The sequence below is a fragment of the Chaetura pelagica genome, unplaced genomic scaffold, assembly GCF_000747805.2.
Source record: "Chaetura pelagica isolate M959 unplaced genomic scaffold, ChaPel_1.0 scaffold142, whole genome shotgun sequence".
Lineage (NCBI taxonomy): Eukaryota > Metazoa > Chordata > Aves > Apodiformes > Apodidae > Chaetura > Chaetura pelagica.
The window spans coordinates 7471896-7487852 of record NW_009952973.1 but is presented as its reverse complement, the minus strand read 5'-3'; the positions used below and the strand labels follow the sequence as shown (position 1 = coordinate 7487852).

At 39.7% G+C, this 15957-nt stretch overlaps 1 protein-coding gene across 1 annotated transcript in view; it reads left to right on the top strand.

Annotated features, from left to right (window-relative positions):
* The first annotated feature begins 2497 nt into the window (after positions 1-2497).
* LOC104387278 (probable ATP-dependent RNA helicase DDX60) overlaps positions 2498-15957 on the top strand; it is a 47895-nt gene continuing 34435 nt past the window's right edge. Inside the window, exons 1-12 of the mRNA XM_009995999.1 lie at positions 2498-2861; positions 2993-3062; positions 3984-4161; positions 4284-4625; positions 5086-5193; positions 5835-5996; positions 6923-7081; positions 7582-7723; positions 10101-10262; positions 11611-11713; positions 12216-12331; positions 15579-15736. Coding sequence (XP_009994301.1) covers positions 2498-2861; positions 2993-3062; positions 3984-4161; positions 4284-4625; positions 5086-5193; positions 5835-5996; positions 6923-7081; positions 7582-7723; positions 10101-10262; positions 11611-11713; positions 12216-12331; positions 15579-15736 — 2064 coding nt within the window. The remainder of the gene's footprint in view (positions 2862-2992; positions 3063-3983; positions 4162-4283; positions 4626-5085; positions 5194-5834; positions 5997-6922; positions 7082-7581; positions 7724-10100; positions 10263-11610; positions 11714-12215; positions 12332-15578; positions 15737-15957) is intronic.

The window sequence follows — 15957 nt, the reverse complement described above, 5'->3', positions numbered from 1 at the left end:
GGCTGCAGGGACCTGCTGGGGAGGGATGCCTTCAGGCTGGGCTTTGGGGCTGCGACTGGGGGTGCGTTTAGGGATGTGGTTGGGTTTAGGCTCGCGGGAGGGCTGTGGCTGGGTTTAGGCAGTCAGCTGGTAGGGTTTGCATTAGGGTTGCAGCCTGTTCAGGGCTGGGTGCGATGGCTGGGCAGCATGCAGGGAACATCTGGGGGTTTGAGCGCAGCAAGGAAGCGCCCTCCAGGGCGGAAGAGCAACAGGGGTGCTGGCAGGATGTCAAAGCCACCGGGTTGCCTCTGCCTTCACTGTAGCCTCAGGCACCACAGATGTCAGCGTGTGGCTGCGGGAAAGCACCGATGTAGCGAAGTATTTAACCCTTGTCACGATCCGGTATTCGGATACGTCGGCAATTTTGCCAGGACCAAAGCTAGCACAACATCGGGTGCACAAAGAGGCACTGGGGCTGCCGTGCGGTCTTACGAGAGATGGGGCAGAACCCCCTCACTTTCTAACACTCCTCACCTCAGTGGGAGGCTGGTGGGGCTGGATTCTGCCTTCCCTCTCCTGGGATAAACTGCACAGCAGCTGCACCCTTTGTTGTCCGGTAGGACCTGAGAAGAAGTTTAAAGGTGATCCCAAATGGTGAAATTAAGACGCAAACGAGGTCAGATGTCACGCACACAACAAACTTTTATTAGAGCAACACAGCGAAGTCCCTGGAGCGGACAGGACAGGGAGGAAAACAGAGCCAGAAAAGAAAGGAGAAAGCAGAGATACAGAGGACAGCAAGCGAGAGAACAGTTACCACCACGGTCCAGTGATGTCTTCCGTGGGGAAGTGGTTCCTGGTGGGGAATTGCTTCACTGCACCTATCGTGTCCCAGATTTTTATACAGTTCTTGCCCACTGCGCCCCCACTTTTTCCCTGAATAAGGCAGAAAATCCTTTTATCTTCATGCTCCTCCGAGATAGCAGGGGGTAGGTATGATGCCAGGGGCAGCTATGATTACTCGCATCGTGCAGTGGAGTTTCGGTCCTAGGAAGTACCTTGAGACTGACACTCCTTTTCTTGTCCTGCTAAGTCAGTGATTTTCATATCAAGGCCAGGTCATCACTGGATATTCTGCTCCCAGCACCAGCTGTAGAACTCCTTTGTCTCCGATCTCAACATGTCCCACCCTAAACTCCCCAGTTCTCAGGTACTCCTCACAGGAGGGAAAGCAAAACGGTTGGGTGGGTTGCTGAGACATCTCTTTAGTCCTCCAGCAGATGTTGTTCAACTCCCAGATGCCACAAGACAGACAACAGATCTCCTGAGTGCCAAAGTCCATCACTTATCTCTTGGATTGTTTGAGACAAGCACTGTACATCCTGAATGCCAAACCCCTTTTTTTTTTTTTTTTGTGTGCAGGAAATAAAGCTCTCTATACATGAGTATGAACAGATACAGTTCTGCTTTCTTTGAGAACTGCTGACTTCATGTTTTAAGGTATGGAAAGTTATGCTTGCTTAGGGGATTGCTGAAGTAGTAATGGCCAGCTTAGTTTTGTGTTTGTGAAATAAAAAAAATGCAGGTTGCATTTTTGTTTCTTTTGTTAGTTTTTTAAGAAAGGTTTTATGAAAAGTTGTAAGACTACAAATTACATCTAAAGATGAAGTAGTACTTTTATGGGCTCAGGGTGATGAACTATAACCTTATCTAAGGCATAGGAATATTGCAATGGCAAATACTGCAACAACAGATACTGCATGAGCCTGTTACCTCAATGGAAGCTTGAGAAAACTGAAGTTCAAAAGAACTGAGCTGATGCGATAGGCACTGTGCAGGGTTATCCCAAGCTGCTTGTTTGCTCCTTAGCTCAAATGATCTGAGCATTGTGACCTTGTAAAGAGGGGAGTCACCCTAACTATTACAGTCATGTTCTCATTAAAGATTTGAGAAATCTACCCTTGGAAAAAAAACAACAAAAAACAACACAACAAAAAAACCCCTAAACCCCCCCAAGACCCAAGCTAAATTGAATTAAAGAGTGGGTTTGATACCAAACTATGATTACGCGCATCATGCAGTGAATATCTGTTGTGCTTACTTGTGACTGTACTAGTATAAACAGTGTGGGTGCACTTGAACTAGGAAACATGAATCATTCCTTGGAGTGTGCCATGTAGATATAGCTAATACAGTAAATTAGGACTAACCCCTGTTCCAAGGGTCCTTTTTGATGCAAAGCACAGAACAGAGATGTAATGCTCCTCTTCATTAAACTATAAGAAAGACAAAAGCTGATATTTTCCTTTTAGTCCATAAAATATTTATTTTTTTAAAAATTAAAATATGTCTCACAGGGATGTTCACAAAATGCATTTGGATTTTTAAAAGAGTTTTATTCCTGTGTCATAATGAAGTAGGTAATTAAATGGTTGAAGCCCCAGAGCATATAATATTTCCTGAAAATTATCTCTTGATTACTCAGTTTTCTTTTTGGATGCCAGAATCAAGATCTGTGATGGATTCTACAAAAGGTCATTTCAAGAAAGTCGTTCATGATGATTCAATTGAGAATGCTAATAATGATGATAAGGATAGTGATAGTAGCAACAGTGAGACAATAGGCTTCATTCCAACAAAGGAAGATAAAGAAAGGGAGGTTACAAGTGACAGTGAAGAGGAGGAAGACATCAACGACAAAGTAGAAGCAGCTGTTGCACGGATGCTTAAAAAAGTGGAAGCTAAAGAAAAAGAAGCTGAAGAGTCAGATTACAGTGATGCTGATAGTATCACAGCCACTGAAGAAACTACACAGCAGCCAACACAAACGCAAAGTGAGAATTTCAGAGTTGTCCAGCATGCCTATGATTCTCAAAGCCCTGGTAAGGAGCCGTTATTAGCTTATGCTTGTACCTGTGGCTTTTATTGCAGTGTCTTACATTTTGATTCTTTTGTAATTAATTGATGAGCTGTAGTTAAATTATTCTATCAATAACCATGTATGTTATTTTAGAAATAAGAAAGCATATTGGATTTCTGAAGACTTTGAAGATAAAAATTTGGACATTCCTGTCAAGAGCTCAGTAAGTACATGGGGGTTCATGGAAAGAATGGTAATAAATGGTAATATAAATATTTTATTTGTACAAAATAGACATCACAGTGTAGTACGCCTTAGAGAAAGAAGCTAAGTCCTTGTCACCTAGGTTCATGATAAACCAGGAGATGTAAGACATGCTTAGGATTTAATCTTTTGTCCAGCCACATGAAGGAAGTTTGCTAATATAATAGGAAGTCTGCCCAAAGGGATTGTCTGCACGTTTTAGGAACTGATCTACAATTTTAACCATTGGTATTTTTTCCTTTTCAAATTCTCTATCATGCTTTTTTTTGGAGCATGTTTCTTCATATATTTTAAGGCTACCCTTACAGCATTTAAAACAGTTTTCATGAAAATATTTCATTTTCATATCTATCTTCTGTATTTTTGCATGTCAGTTCTCATGCACTATCTTCTGCATTTTCAGATTCCTATTCCTTTCCCTGCTTGATATGGAAAAGGGTTAGCAATGGTGCTGTTCACATTGACAGTGAAATGTCTTCTCTACATTTTGGAGCTGATATGTTAAGAGATCAGTATTAATTAAAGGCATAATTATATCCTGTGGCTTATTTCTTCTCGAACAGATAATACGTAAGCAAATATGGACAAGAGGTGGCACATAAGTTGCAGAAGCCTCAAAAGTTAAAAAAGTATCCAGATTTCTAAAGGAGACAATTGCTAAGACATTCAATAACTGAAAGGATTGCAAGCTATTTACAACAAGCTTTGGATCCAAGAAAGATAGTTTGCTATTGATTTAATTTATAAATGTTATGCTTACTTCATTTAATTAACAAAAATATTTATTTTAAAAACTCTTAGTAAGCAAATTTCTTCTGTCTCATATCCCCAACTTCTTTTTGGAGTAATGTTACTCATGTGCTATTTGTTTTTCTTTCAGGTATGTAAGTCTGTTAAAAGACTTTGTTGAGTCTGAATTCTTTGTGATTGATGGGGATTCCTTATTATTTATGATTTTAGATGAGGAAACACAATATCTAAACTTCTTCTACCAAATTGAATGCTTCCTGCAGGATTTCACTGAAAAAGGAGCAAAATATGTTGTTGTTTTCTTCAAGGTACTGAACAATACTGAACAAGTAATATTTGTTTGCTGTTTAAACCCCTGAACTCATTCAAAACCAACTGCTTGATTCTAATCTGGAATAGGAAACTATTTCATTATTTTTATTTCCCACAGGATGCAGAGCAGATGTACTTTCCGTATCCTCGTTTTCTTTTCTTACGTACTGCATTAATAGAACACCTGAGGCATAACACAGGCACTACTGTTCATACAGAATTTTCCAATTGTTTATCATCCAAATGGGAGGATTTCTTGAAGAAAAGCTATCCTTACTTTATCATCGTATCTGACATAGGACTGACCTCTCTCCAGACAGACTATTTTTCTATTTTAATCGCTCATTCATTGTCAAAGAAAATCAATGTTGTGCTTACTTCAGGAATGGAATATGATATTCTTAGAGTTTATGGATATCATGTTCAGAGTGTGCAGAGACACCAAGTATTTTTTAAAAGGGTAAGTTACACAACTTTGTTGTTTTTTTTTTACAATAACAGTATTAGTTCTACTTTGTAGATTTAATTAAAATATCTCAATATAACTACTATATTTTACATATGAAACTTATAAAGCACTGATATGTGGCTCAATTTATGTATTTAATTTTTATGTGCTAGGCTTGATATCCTTAATAGGTAAACATTGTGATTGTTGGCAAATTTCTGCCCTGTAGTCTCAAATACAGCCTTTCCCATATCTTCAGTATCACTTTTATTAGTTGACTTGTAATATGCCAAACAAGACTAGCATTTAGACTAAGGATGTGATTTTTAAAGTAGTTTTATTTAGACTAGATGCTTCTTGGAAGCTGAGGATTGTTACATATCTGAATGTTTACTACCTGGCTGGCCAGTGCTGTCCTGATGCATCCTATCTATTGAGTTTTGCATATAACTTTGATTTCTGCACATCTTAGTATCAACGAAATCTGAAAGATGTCTGTGAAAACCTAGTTGTGTACAAAGAACCATACATGTGTCTATATGAAGATCTCAAGCTGAATCTGAAAAGCATACAAAAAGAGGTAATGGGACCTCTTTTGTACCTTTTCCTTTTTCTTTTCAGGTTGACTGTCTTCCACCATTCCTTTACCTGAAATTCTTTTCTAGCTAGGACATGGAGCTCCCTTCCTTAAGCTGAAGTCACACCCTGACTCTGAATAAGTCTCCTCTGTACCCACTCTTCACAACATCTTTAAGCTGTTTCTTTCTTTAAAGTTCACTAAAGTAGGACAGTTTGACTTTAAGCTGATCAGTGTGATGCCATGTAAGGGATGCTTCCATCTTGGTGATGGCCTTTATCTTGTACAAGAGGGGAACCAGCCCATTCTGCAAAAAACATCATATGTGGAATAAATCCACCCTTAGCTGCCTGGGGGGCTCTGGCTACTACCCTCCCAGAGCCCTGTGGCCATTGCCTCAGTCCCAGGGCAGCAGCTGGCTCCTGGGGGTAGAGTGTGACAGGGTATGTTCAGCACTGGGGGGCAAGACTCGGTTTTGCTGCCTGCAGCAACCTCATCTGTAGAGATATCTCAAAATCTAAACCTCTTTGTTGCATCTGCAAAGGCTTTCACAATGTTAGCTATAAAGGATTAATCTTGTGGGGGGTTTTTTGGTAATTTTTATTGTAGTGGTCATTTGGCAATTCATAGTGTTATGACTGCAGGTTTCCCAGACTCTCCATCTGTTGAAACAACTGTGGCCTGAAGGATCTGACATTCGGCGTGTGGTCTGTGTTCTTGTTTGTGCTGTGGGATTAAAAATATACAGCAACATGTTGGAAAATTCAAATACTTCCATGACAGCAAAGAGAAGGCAATCATCAAGAGTAAGAATTCTTTTAATATCTTTTCAGCACAGTCACCATAAGCATTTTGCTAACACAAGACATAGCTCTCCTAGATCCCAAGCTGAAGAGAGGCCCAGCTGCTTCCTTTGTGACTGCACACTGTAAGCAATCTGTTTCAGATAATTACGGTGCCCACAGATATTCCAAAGGAGCATGGATGGTCTGTGAGTGGCACTATGCCTTCTGCCACAGTGGCCACTCCTGGGGAAAGTTTTACCTTAAAAGCAATTCCTTCAGGAGGACGTTTTACCTTAGAAAGTAGTCCCATTCATTATTTTTCTTTCTGCAACGTTCAGTGGCATACAAGGTTTTACAGAGGAATGCACTTTTCCTCAAGTTAGTAAGACATTTCAGAAAAAAAATAATCTTTCTAGATGTGGTCATGACATTGTTTCTATGACCATACTACAGGCCTTATATTTTCATCAAGTTAACACAGACACAGTATATCAGTAATATTTTATGAGTCACATATTCAGTGGAGTACAGGATAACTATGAATGGTTATGAATGCAGCACAGCTGCATTTTTGTTCAGACATTTTGCTGTGTAGCTGAGAATAGAGCATAGGCCTATATCTAGATATTAATTCTTCCACTTAAAATAATATTTCTAGCCAGACCCACTGACAGCTGTTTTTAAGTTTTGTCTTGATTTTCATAGTCATATTATTTTTGGAAAAGATTATTTTTTTTTACCTTATAACTGATCTGCATCTACAAGCACTACAAGACTGTTCATTTTGAAGTAAATGTATCCACGAGTAATTACAATGCACAAATTGCTTAAATACATCAACATCTATAAACTGCTTTAACAAAGAGCAAACCACTGAATTAAACAGAGATGAATACAATTATTTTACAGAAGGACTGGTCAACATTTTATCTGTCGTCTCTCAACAGGGGAGAAGTAAACCCCTCTCTCCAGAAGAAGCAGCTGACCTCTATAGAATTCAGTGTCTCACAGTGGCTTTTCTTCTTCATATGCCTCTTTCACAGAGAGCTCAGATTAGGATAATGAAGTCCTGCTGGACTGAGAAAGTTTTACCATTAATAAAAATGGTATGTATAGCACTGTCTTCCTTCCCCTGTCATCAGGTGCAATTGTAATTTCAGTTTTAATTTTCATTTATCTGCTACTTTAGTCATCTGATGAGATAAAAGAATGTACTGTACATGATGGAAACAAACCTCATCTGGTTCAGAAATCTTTGTGAGCCACAAATCAGTGGGGCTAAGAGAATGTTTGGGGCAAAATCTCTATACTTGACCTCTTCTTAGAGATTTCCAGATAGCCAGTGTTAGGGTACTGGGCTAGATGGACCTTTTGGTCTCCTCCAGTATAGGAAGTTTGATGGCAGGCCTTTTTATTGTTTGAAGTTAGTTATTACAGTGAAGAGGAACAGTGAAGGTAGGTTCTCAATTACAGAGAAGTCAAGTAGCAGTGTGTTGCTTTTCATGTCAGTAAAATCTGTGGTAGTTAACCTTCCTTTGGAGATGCTTTGGTCCCTCCTCATGAAAAGGTGATCCATGAGGGTTAATTGTTTGCTTTATTTTAACAGCAACAGTTGTGTACGCATTTTGCTCTGACACAGCTATGTGATGCAAATGATTGGAAACTGGATTTAACTTACCTGCCTGACTTAAATGATGATTCACTGCACAAAAACCTTGCTTATTATTATGAGGTCGAATACATGAAAGGTATTTATCTTTGTTGAGTAGTTTGCTTTCTTACATTTCTAACTTTATTAAGCAGCAAAATGAGAAGGAAACTGCTTGTACAAGCGGAAATGAGCACAATATTCTGATTACCCATATCAAAATGGATACATTTTATGGAATAATAGGGAAATTTTTTTCTATGCCCAAGTCTGGAAAATGTGAGTGTTGTTCAACAGTCATATCTTCAGTGTGCCACCTGTACTTACGCAACGGAAGAGTGATATAACATAAGTAGTGTGAGCTCTGGGTCACTGTTTCTGGGTGTTATCAACCATTTGGTTTTGAGCCAGTTTTCTTCAATTTCATTTTGTCTTAGTGCAACAGAGTCAAAATGGAAGCTAGATTCTATCCCTGCTGTCAGTGTGATGTTGGATAATATTTTTCATTTCAGATGAGGCTGATTCAGACAAAATCATATATTATCTTGTAAATACATTACTTTTTGAGCTGGAGCTTTAAGACACCATCAGATATGTTAAGATTCACAATAAAGGTACAAAAGCTGACAGAGCAAGAAAGTACAGAAAAAGATTTGTAGCAAATGGTTTTTCAGTGTAATTCTGTTTACCTGAAGTCCTTTGCTGTAAGTCTATCTGCCTGTCTGATAATAAACTAGAACCCCTTCTGTATGAATATAGTCACAAAATGTCCTGTATGTACCTCAGTAAAGAAACTATAGAGGAATATTTATAGGAAATATAAATTAGGAATATGAAACGTTTGTTTTTATAAATATAGCTATTATTGAGCACTAATAAGAAAACTATCAATTCAAGATCCTACCCTGAAGGAGGCAAAGGTGAGAGAAACTCTCCTTGATGCAAATGGTGGACAAACCAACTAGGAGAGGAGCACTGGATCTTGTACTCACCAACAAAGAGGGTCTGGTTGAAGCGGTGACGGTCAATGGCAGCCTTGGCTGTAGTGATCACAAGATGGTGGAGTTCAGGATCTTCTGTGGGAGGGACAGAATACCTAGCAAGACCACAACCCTGGACTTCTGCAGGGCCAACTTTGGCCTCTTCAACCAATTATTGAAAGAAGTCCCATGGGACAGGGTACTAGATGGTAAAGGGGCTCAAGGTCAGCATTCAAGGACCACTTCTTGCAAGCTCAGGATCAGAACATCCCAATGGGTAGGAGATCAAGTAAGGGAGCCAGGAGACCAGCATGGTTAAACAAAGAACTGCTGGGCAAACTCAACCGTCTGGTGTGTCAGCTACACCTCCCAGTTTAGTGTCATTCAGTGGGACTTGTACAGACTGGAGAGTTGGGTGGGGAGAAACTTGATGAAATTCAGCAGGGGCAAGTGTAGAGTCTTGCATCTGGGGAAGAACAACCCCATGTACCAGTACAGGTTGGGGGCTGACCTGCTGGAGAGCAGTGTAGGAGAAAGGGACCTGGGGGTCCTGGTGGACAGGAGGATGACCATGAGCCAGCAATGTGCCCTTGTGGCCAAGAAGGCCAATGGCATCTTGGGGTGCCTTAGAAAAGGTGTGGTTAGTAGGTCAAGGGAGGTTTTCCTCCCCCTCTATTCTGCATTGGTGAGGCTGCATCTGGAATATTGTGTCCAGTTGTGGGCACCTGTGTTCTACAAGGACAGGGAACTGCTTGAGAGAGTCCAGCGTAGAGGCACAAAGATGATGAAGGGAATTGAACCATCTCCCTTATAAGGAGAGACTGAGGGAGTTGGGTCTCTTTAGCTTGGAGAAGAAGAGACTGAGGAGTGACCTCATCCAAGTTTACAAATGTGTTAAGGGTGAGTTGTCTGGAGGACAGAGCCAGGCTTTTTATTCAGTGATAGGACATGAGGCAATGGGTGCAAACTGGAACATAGGAGGTTCCATGTAAACATCAGAAAAAACTTCTTCACTGTGAGAGTGACAGAGCACTGGAACAGGCTGACCAGGGCAGTTATGGAGTCTCCTTCACTGGAGACATTCAAAACCCACCTGGATGCGTTCCTAGGGGACCCTGCTCTGGCAGAGGGGGATGGACTAGATGATCTTTTGCGGTCCCTTCCAACCCCTAGGATTCTGTGATCCTGTGTGATTCTGTGAAACTCTTCTTTAGCTGTGGAGCTTGCAGACTTCCATGGAAATTCTAAATCTGGTGTTTTTTTTTCCAAAATATCTCTTCCTAGTATATTTAGTAATTTTACCCTGGGCTATTAAAAAATGTGAATATACAAAATTCTGTTCTTATTAATTCTAATGAACAAAGACCTTGGATAGGACTGCAGTCTTTGTGTCTGATGCTGCACAGGTGAATAGGTAGGTTCTGTCTGAGGAAACTTTTCATTTTAAAATGCCTTTTTTCCTCCTGCCTTCCTCCCTTTCTTTTTTTCCCTGTGCAGGACCAGAGTTCAAAAAGGAACTGGGGAAAGAAACAGAGAATGAATACAAATGTTTATGGAACACTGTAACAAAATTGACTCAGAAATACAGTTTTGGAGATGCTTTCCCAATACGAAAGACCTCCCAACTATTTCTTGACGAAGCACAGACATTCCTCACAGGTATGGACCACTCCACAAATTGCAGAGTTAGAAGCACAATTTCCTTTACTATCACTAAAAGTTTAAGGAGTAGTGATCTGAATTTATCCTGATCACTAATCTAATCCAAAACTTGAAGAGGATACCAAAATAAGTCTGACCAGGCTGTATGGGTGTAATTCTGACTTCACTGTAGACAGTGATATTTACTTCAGTAAAGTACTGTTATTTACTTTAGTAGGAACTGGATTTAGTTCCATAATTGCTAGCTCAAATCTATTGTATGTATTGTACAAAACATTAAGATTAGTGTAATACAAATAGTGGGAAAAGCATAATAATTCATAATAAAAATAAAACTGCTCTGAAGAACATCTTTGACATAGGCTTATGCAGGTATTGGGCATAGAAGCAGCAGATTAAATCAAATGTGGAAATGTTGCCCTAATGGTAGAGAGTCCAATCATGTCTGTAGCTCACATTGCAATCCTTGAAGTTTGTAGAAATATGAATTGCCTGTAAGTGTCTTAAATTACACTAGCATTCAGTTTAGTAGCCCATAATTGGGAAAGTGCCTAACTGGCTCAGCAATTGTTTTCTCCCCTCACTTACAATGCCTGTTCTGAACTTCTGAAAGGAGGAGGTAGAGATTTTTGCCTGATACCTGACATTTCTTGAGAACCAGTTTTATTACAACCTTCAAATGATTGTTTTAAACCCATAAAATTGTATAAATCTTTAGAAGAGATGGTAACAATTTCATTAAGGGCTAGAATAAAATTCTACTTAAGTTTGTGTTCTTCAGTCGTTTTTGTAGATATCAAGTAGGCAAAGTGGTCTTCAGTGGACAAAATCAGACAGTTTCTTTGTTATATGTGGGATATTAAGGCATCTTCTGGCATAGCATTTGTGTTGCCTATTTCTGCATTTCCTTTGGAGACCTTGAAGGCTGAAGTTGTGGCTAGACTTCAAACGTGGGAAGAATGCACAATGTTACATGTCGTCTTTAGTCATCTAACCCAAGTGCAGTTGAAGTGCACATCTAGGAGACTGTGGTCTTTATGGAATCAGTGCAGGAAAGTAGATGCCTGTGGGATGGGTTGAAGCATTAAATAAGTTGGTGTAGGTGTCTAAAATGGATTATGAGAATATCTACTCAGAAGCAATAATGATGTCTGCTTCGTTCTTCTTCCCGTGATTGAGAAGAAACAGAAAGAGGGGAATGGACTACTGAACTGCTGCTTACTTTTAGCAAGTTTTACTTTATAGAATTTAACTTCTAATATGACTTGACAGAATTTGCAAGTATGATATGCAATTATATATATTGTTAACTAAACAATATTAATTATTTTTTTACACTGTGAAGTCTATAAAGAAGAAATTCCAAACACTGGACTAATCTCAGTGAAATCTCATCTTGTTGAACAATACGCTGGAGATGTTTTGAAAGACCTACCTGTTTTAGAAAGGTAAGTATTTGAGTTTTATTCTAATGAAATAACATTATATGGGCTTATTTTCTACTCCCCATAGGAGCAGGTCTTATCCTAAATCGCAAAGCTTAGATTGATTTCACACAAAGAAAAATGTTAAATAAAAATACTGAAAAAAACTCCCCCCCAACAAAATTAGATTATCCTTTGCATTTGCTCTGCTACTTGTGGAAGTGAGTTTTTCTCTGCACAATGAGTATTTTTTAGCCAGTGTGCAAAGTATGTAATTACATTGCATCATGTGATTAGTGTGAATGAAAATAAGTTAAAAAAATGGGTGTTCACTGTTTTGGTAGTAATTGTTTCTGAAAAACCTGAGGCTATCTTAACACACTGTATTTGGAGAAGAATTACCCCTGTGTTGGTTTTCTGCCACAGTAAAATCATGTTTTGATAAATACCCAGCTGTTGGAATGTTTTATTAGAGTTGCTGGAAAACGTGTTAATTTCCGCTCTGTTTAATATTTGTATATTTTAGCAATGATCCTGCAGTTGCTTCACTTGTTAAATACAAAGAATTTGATGAGCTTTGTCACTGGCATTCTGGCAGACCTTTGACTGAGGAATATGAGCGAATACATTGCAGTGCTGATGGTAAGAAAAAAACCCCCACAAAACCCAAGTTTCTTTATTGGCCAGAACAGTGTTGTAAAGGTTATTGTGGTGTTGGAGAAGGACTTCTCATTTCAGAAATATTTGTAACTGTATAAATACTTGTCAAACTGGAACTAGTGCAATAGCTAATTTATACTTAAGCTGACGTGCCTGTACAGTATTTGTGTGCTTTGTGTTTTATCTTAAACAGCTCTAATGAGTATAACAGAATGAGTGCTTGTTGTCAGATATTCATGATACATTCCCTTTTGCTTGTGAAATGCTTCACAGATTTTAAGCAAACTGTGTCAACATGTGCAGTGCAATGTTTAAATATATAGTTTGGATAATGCTTGGTATGCACATCCATGCACATGGAAATCTGCTCAGGCGTTTACACAGGGCATGCATAGCCAATTTTATCTTTTGAGAACAGAATTAAAATAAGAAGTAAAATAAGCCAGTACCTAAGCACCACACAGCCACTTGCTCACTTTCCCCCCATACTGATGAGATGGGGTAGAGAATCAGAAGGGTGAAAGTGAGACTTGTGGTCTGAGATAAAGATAGTTTAATGGGTAAAGCAAAAGCTGTGCATGCAAACAAAGCAAAATGAGGACTTAATTCACTTCTTCCTTCCAACACACGTGTTCAGCCAGGCAAGCAGGGCTCTGTCACACATAACGGTTACTTGGGAAGACAAACACTATCACTCCAAACATCCCCCACTTTCTTTCTTCTCTCCAGATTCATATGCTGAGCATGATGTCATATAGTGTGGGATATCCCTTTGGTCATCTGTCCCAGCTGTGTCCCCTCCCAACTTCTTTTGCATCCCCAGCCTACTCGCTGCTGTGGTAGAGTGAGAAGCAGAAAAGGCCTCAGCTCTGTGTAAGCACTGCTCAGCAATAATTAAACACACCTGTGCTATCAACACTGTTTTCATCACAAGTCCAAAGCATAGCCCCATAAAAGCTACTGTGAAGAAAATTAATTCTATCCCACTAAAACCAGCACAAAAGTAGATAAAAGTTTTTTACTAATTCTCGATGTTATGCGTTATAGTTCCCCATCAAATTTTTGCAGCTTGAGATACTAAGGAAGACAAACTGTGGACTTATGTTTGATCTTAGATTTGCATGTTTACATTAAACGAAATATACAATACTATATGTACCAGCAGGTACACAAAACTTTCTCCTGAAGATGTTCCCATCACCTATGGCATCACACAGTGATTTAAACTGTGAAAAACGTACCAGGAGTTAAGAAGTCATAGTTATTGTTGGCATTTCCAGTGTGATTAATGGTTTTCATTCAGTCACTTAGAAATGTTGTTTTCTTAGTGAGTATTTGCACCACTTGATTTATGAAACCAGAATTCCATCTGCTTGCCTTTCTTACTCAATGATTATTTGCGTTCTTCTGTGCTCTGTGATTTCAGTGGGAAGTTTGGAGAGCATAACCAGCAGAACAGTAGCTAGAGCACCTTCTGTAATGTTAGGGTTGAAGGTTTATGTCCAGTCAAAGAGAGGGTCCTCTCTCTCCTGTGTGTTGCATGAGTACTCCAAATACTGACACGTGTCATCTCAGTCTTTTCTGTAAAAACAGAAATATCTGCTGAGATGGGTCTTCACACAGAAACTGACTCATTGATTGTTTTAGGACAGAAATAACTAGGCTTGAGTGTGAAGTATCCATGTCTCCTTTCAGTATCTTCAATGTGTAACATAAGTGTTCTTCCAACAGTTTTATTTACTTATATTCTGATGACAGTCTTGTTTTAATAAGGAAGAGGTCTCTTTCTGATAATTTGAATTGCCTTTGGAAGACATCTTCCTGTTTTCATGAACTGTGTGAGAAGCCTAGGCATTTTGCTTCAATAGCTACTATTTCTTTCTAGGCATCCCGTTTGTTAAGTTTTCCAACATTTTTAATGTGTAGTTTGAATTTGAGTCTATTGCCCATCTCTCAGATAAATCAAAGTACTGTTGGATTTCAGTGAGTCTTATTAGCCAGCTTTGGCCTATGGGTCAATGAGGAACTTTTAGGAAATTCTCTGAGACTACTGCTAGAAACTTCCCCCATGTCCAACAGAGCCAATGCCAGCTGGCTTCAAGATGGACTTACTGCTGGCTAAGGCTGAGCATGTCAATGATGGTAGTAGTGCCTCTGGGATAACATAATTAAGATGGGAAAAGAAAGAATGAAAGAAAAAAAAAAAAAAGAAAGCAGTAGTACAATTGCAGCCAGAGAGTGGAGTGAGAATATGAGAGGAACAGATCTGCAGACATGAAGGTCAGTGAAGAAGGAGGAGGCGTTCCAGTTACCGGAGCAGAGATTCCTCTGCAGCCTGTGGTGAAGACTGTGGTGAGGCAGGCTGTTCCCCTGCAGCCCGTGGAGGTTAACTGGGGCTGATATCCACCTGCAGTCCATTGGAGACCCCATGCCAGAGCAGGTAGATGCCTGAAGGAGCATGTGTGACCATGTGGGAAACGTGTTCTGGATCAGGCTCCTGGCAGGACCTGTGGACCCATGGAGAGAGAAGTCCAGGTGGGAGCAGGTTTGCTGGCAGGACTTCTGACCCTGTGGAGAACCCACGCTGGAGCAGTAGATTCCTAAAGGACTGCACCACGTGGAAGGGACCCACACTGGAGCAGTTTGTGAATAACTGCACCCCATGGAAAGGACTTACATTGGAGAGAATTATGGAGGACTGTCTTCGATGGCATGGACCCCATGTTGGAGGAGGGGAAGAATGTGAGGAGTTCTCCCCCTGAGGAGGGAGGAGCAGCAGACACAATATGTGATGATCTGACCACAACACCTATTTTCCTGTCACTTTGCACCACTGACAGGCAGGATGTGGAGAAATCAGGAGTGAAGTTGAGGCTGGGAAGAAGGGGGAGGGGAGGAAAGGTGTTTTTTTAAGATTTTGGTTTATTTCTCATTACCCTACACTGATTTTTTTGGTAATAAATTAAGCTAATTTTCCTAAGTGGAGTCTGTTTTGCCCATGATGGCGGCTGGTGAGTGATCTCTCCCTGTCCTTATCTCAACCCATGAGTCTTTTCTTACATTTTCTCTCTCTTGTCCAGCTGAGGAGGGCAGCAATAGAGCTGCTTTGGTGGGCACCTGGCAGCCAGCCAGGGTCAACCTACCACAATTATCCAGGTATCTTTTCTTGGAAATAGATTAGGCTGGAATTCTATCAGAGTGTTTTTTCATCAATTACATTTGTTTGCAGCAAAATCCAAAACTCCAGAAGAAAGGAGACAAATACAAAAATTACAGACTTTTAATCAATTTTATGGAAGCACTTTGGAAGGTAGCGCTGCAAAACTTATTGTAAATCAAGAGGATGTGTCAAGGAATGCTGCTGTCAAAAAGACACAAAAAAAGCATGTGAGTATATTCAAGTTGCTCTTCCCAAATCTTTTTTCTATTTTCCAGGAAAGGATTTCTACTATATGAGTCCCATAACTGAGTTTTATATTCGGAATATAAATTGAAAAAAATAAATTGCCTTTGCACTTCAAATTTAGTTATCTAATTGGCAAAAGTATTTTATTCCTAGTTAGGAATACTGATGACTGATTATATTCTAAGAAGGACAAGTAAATTAA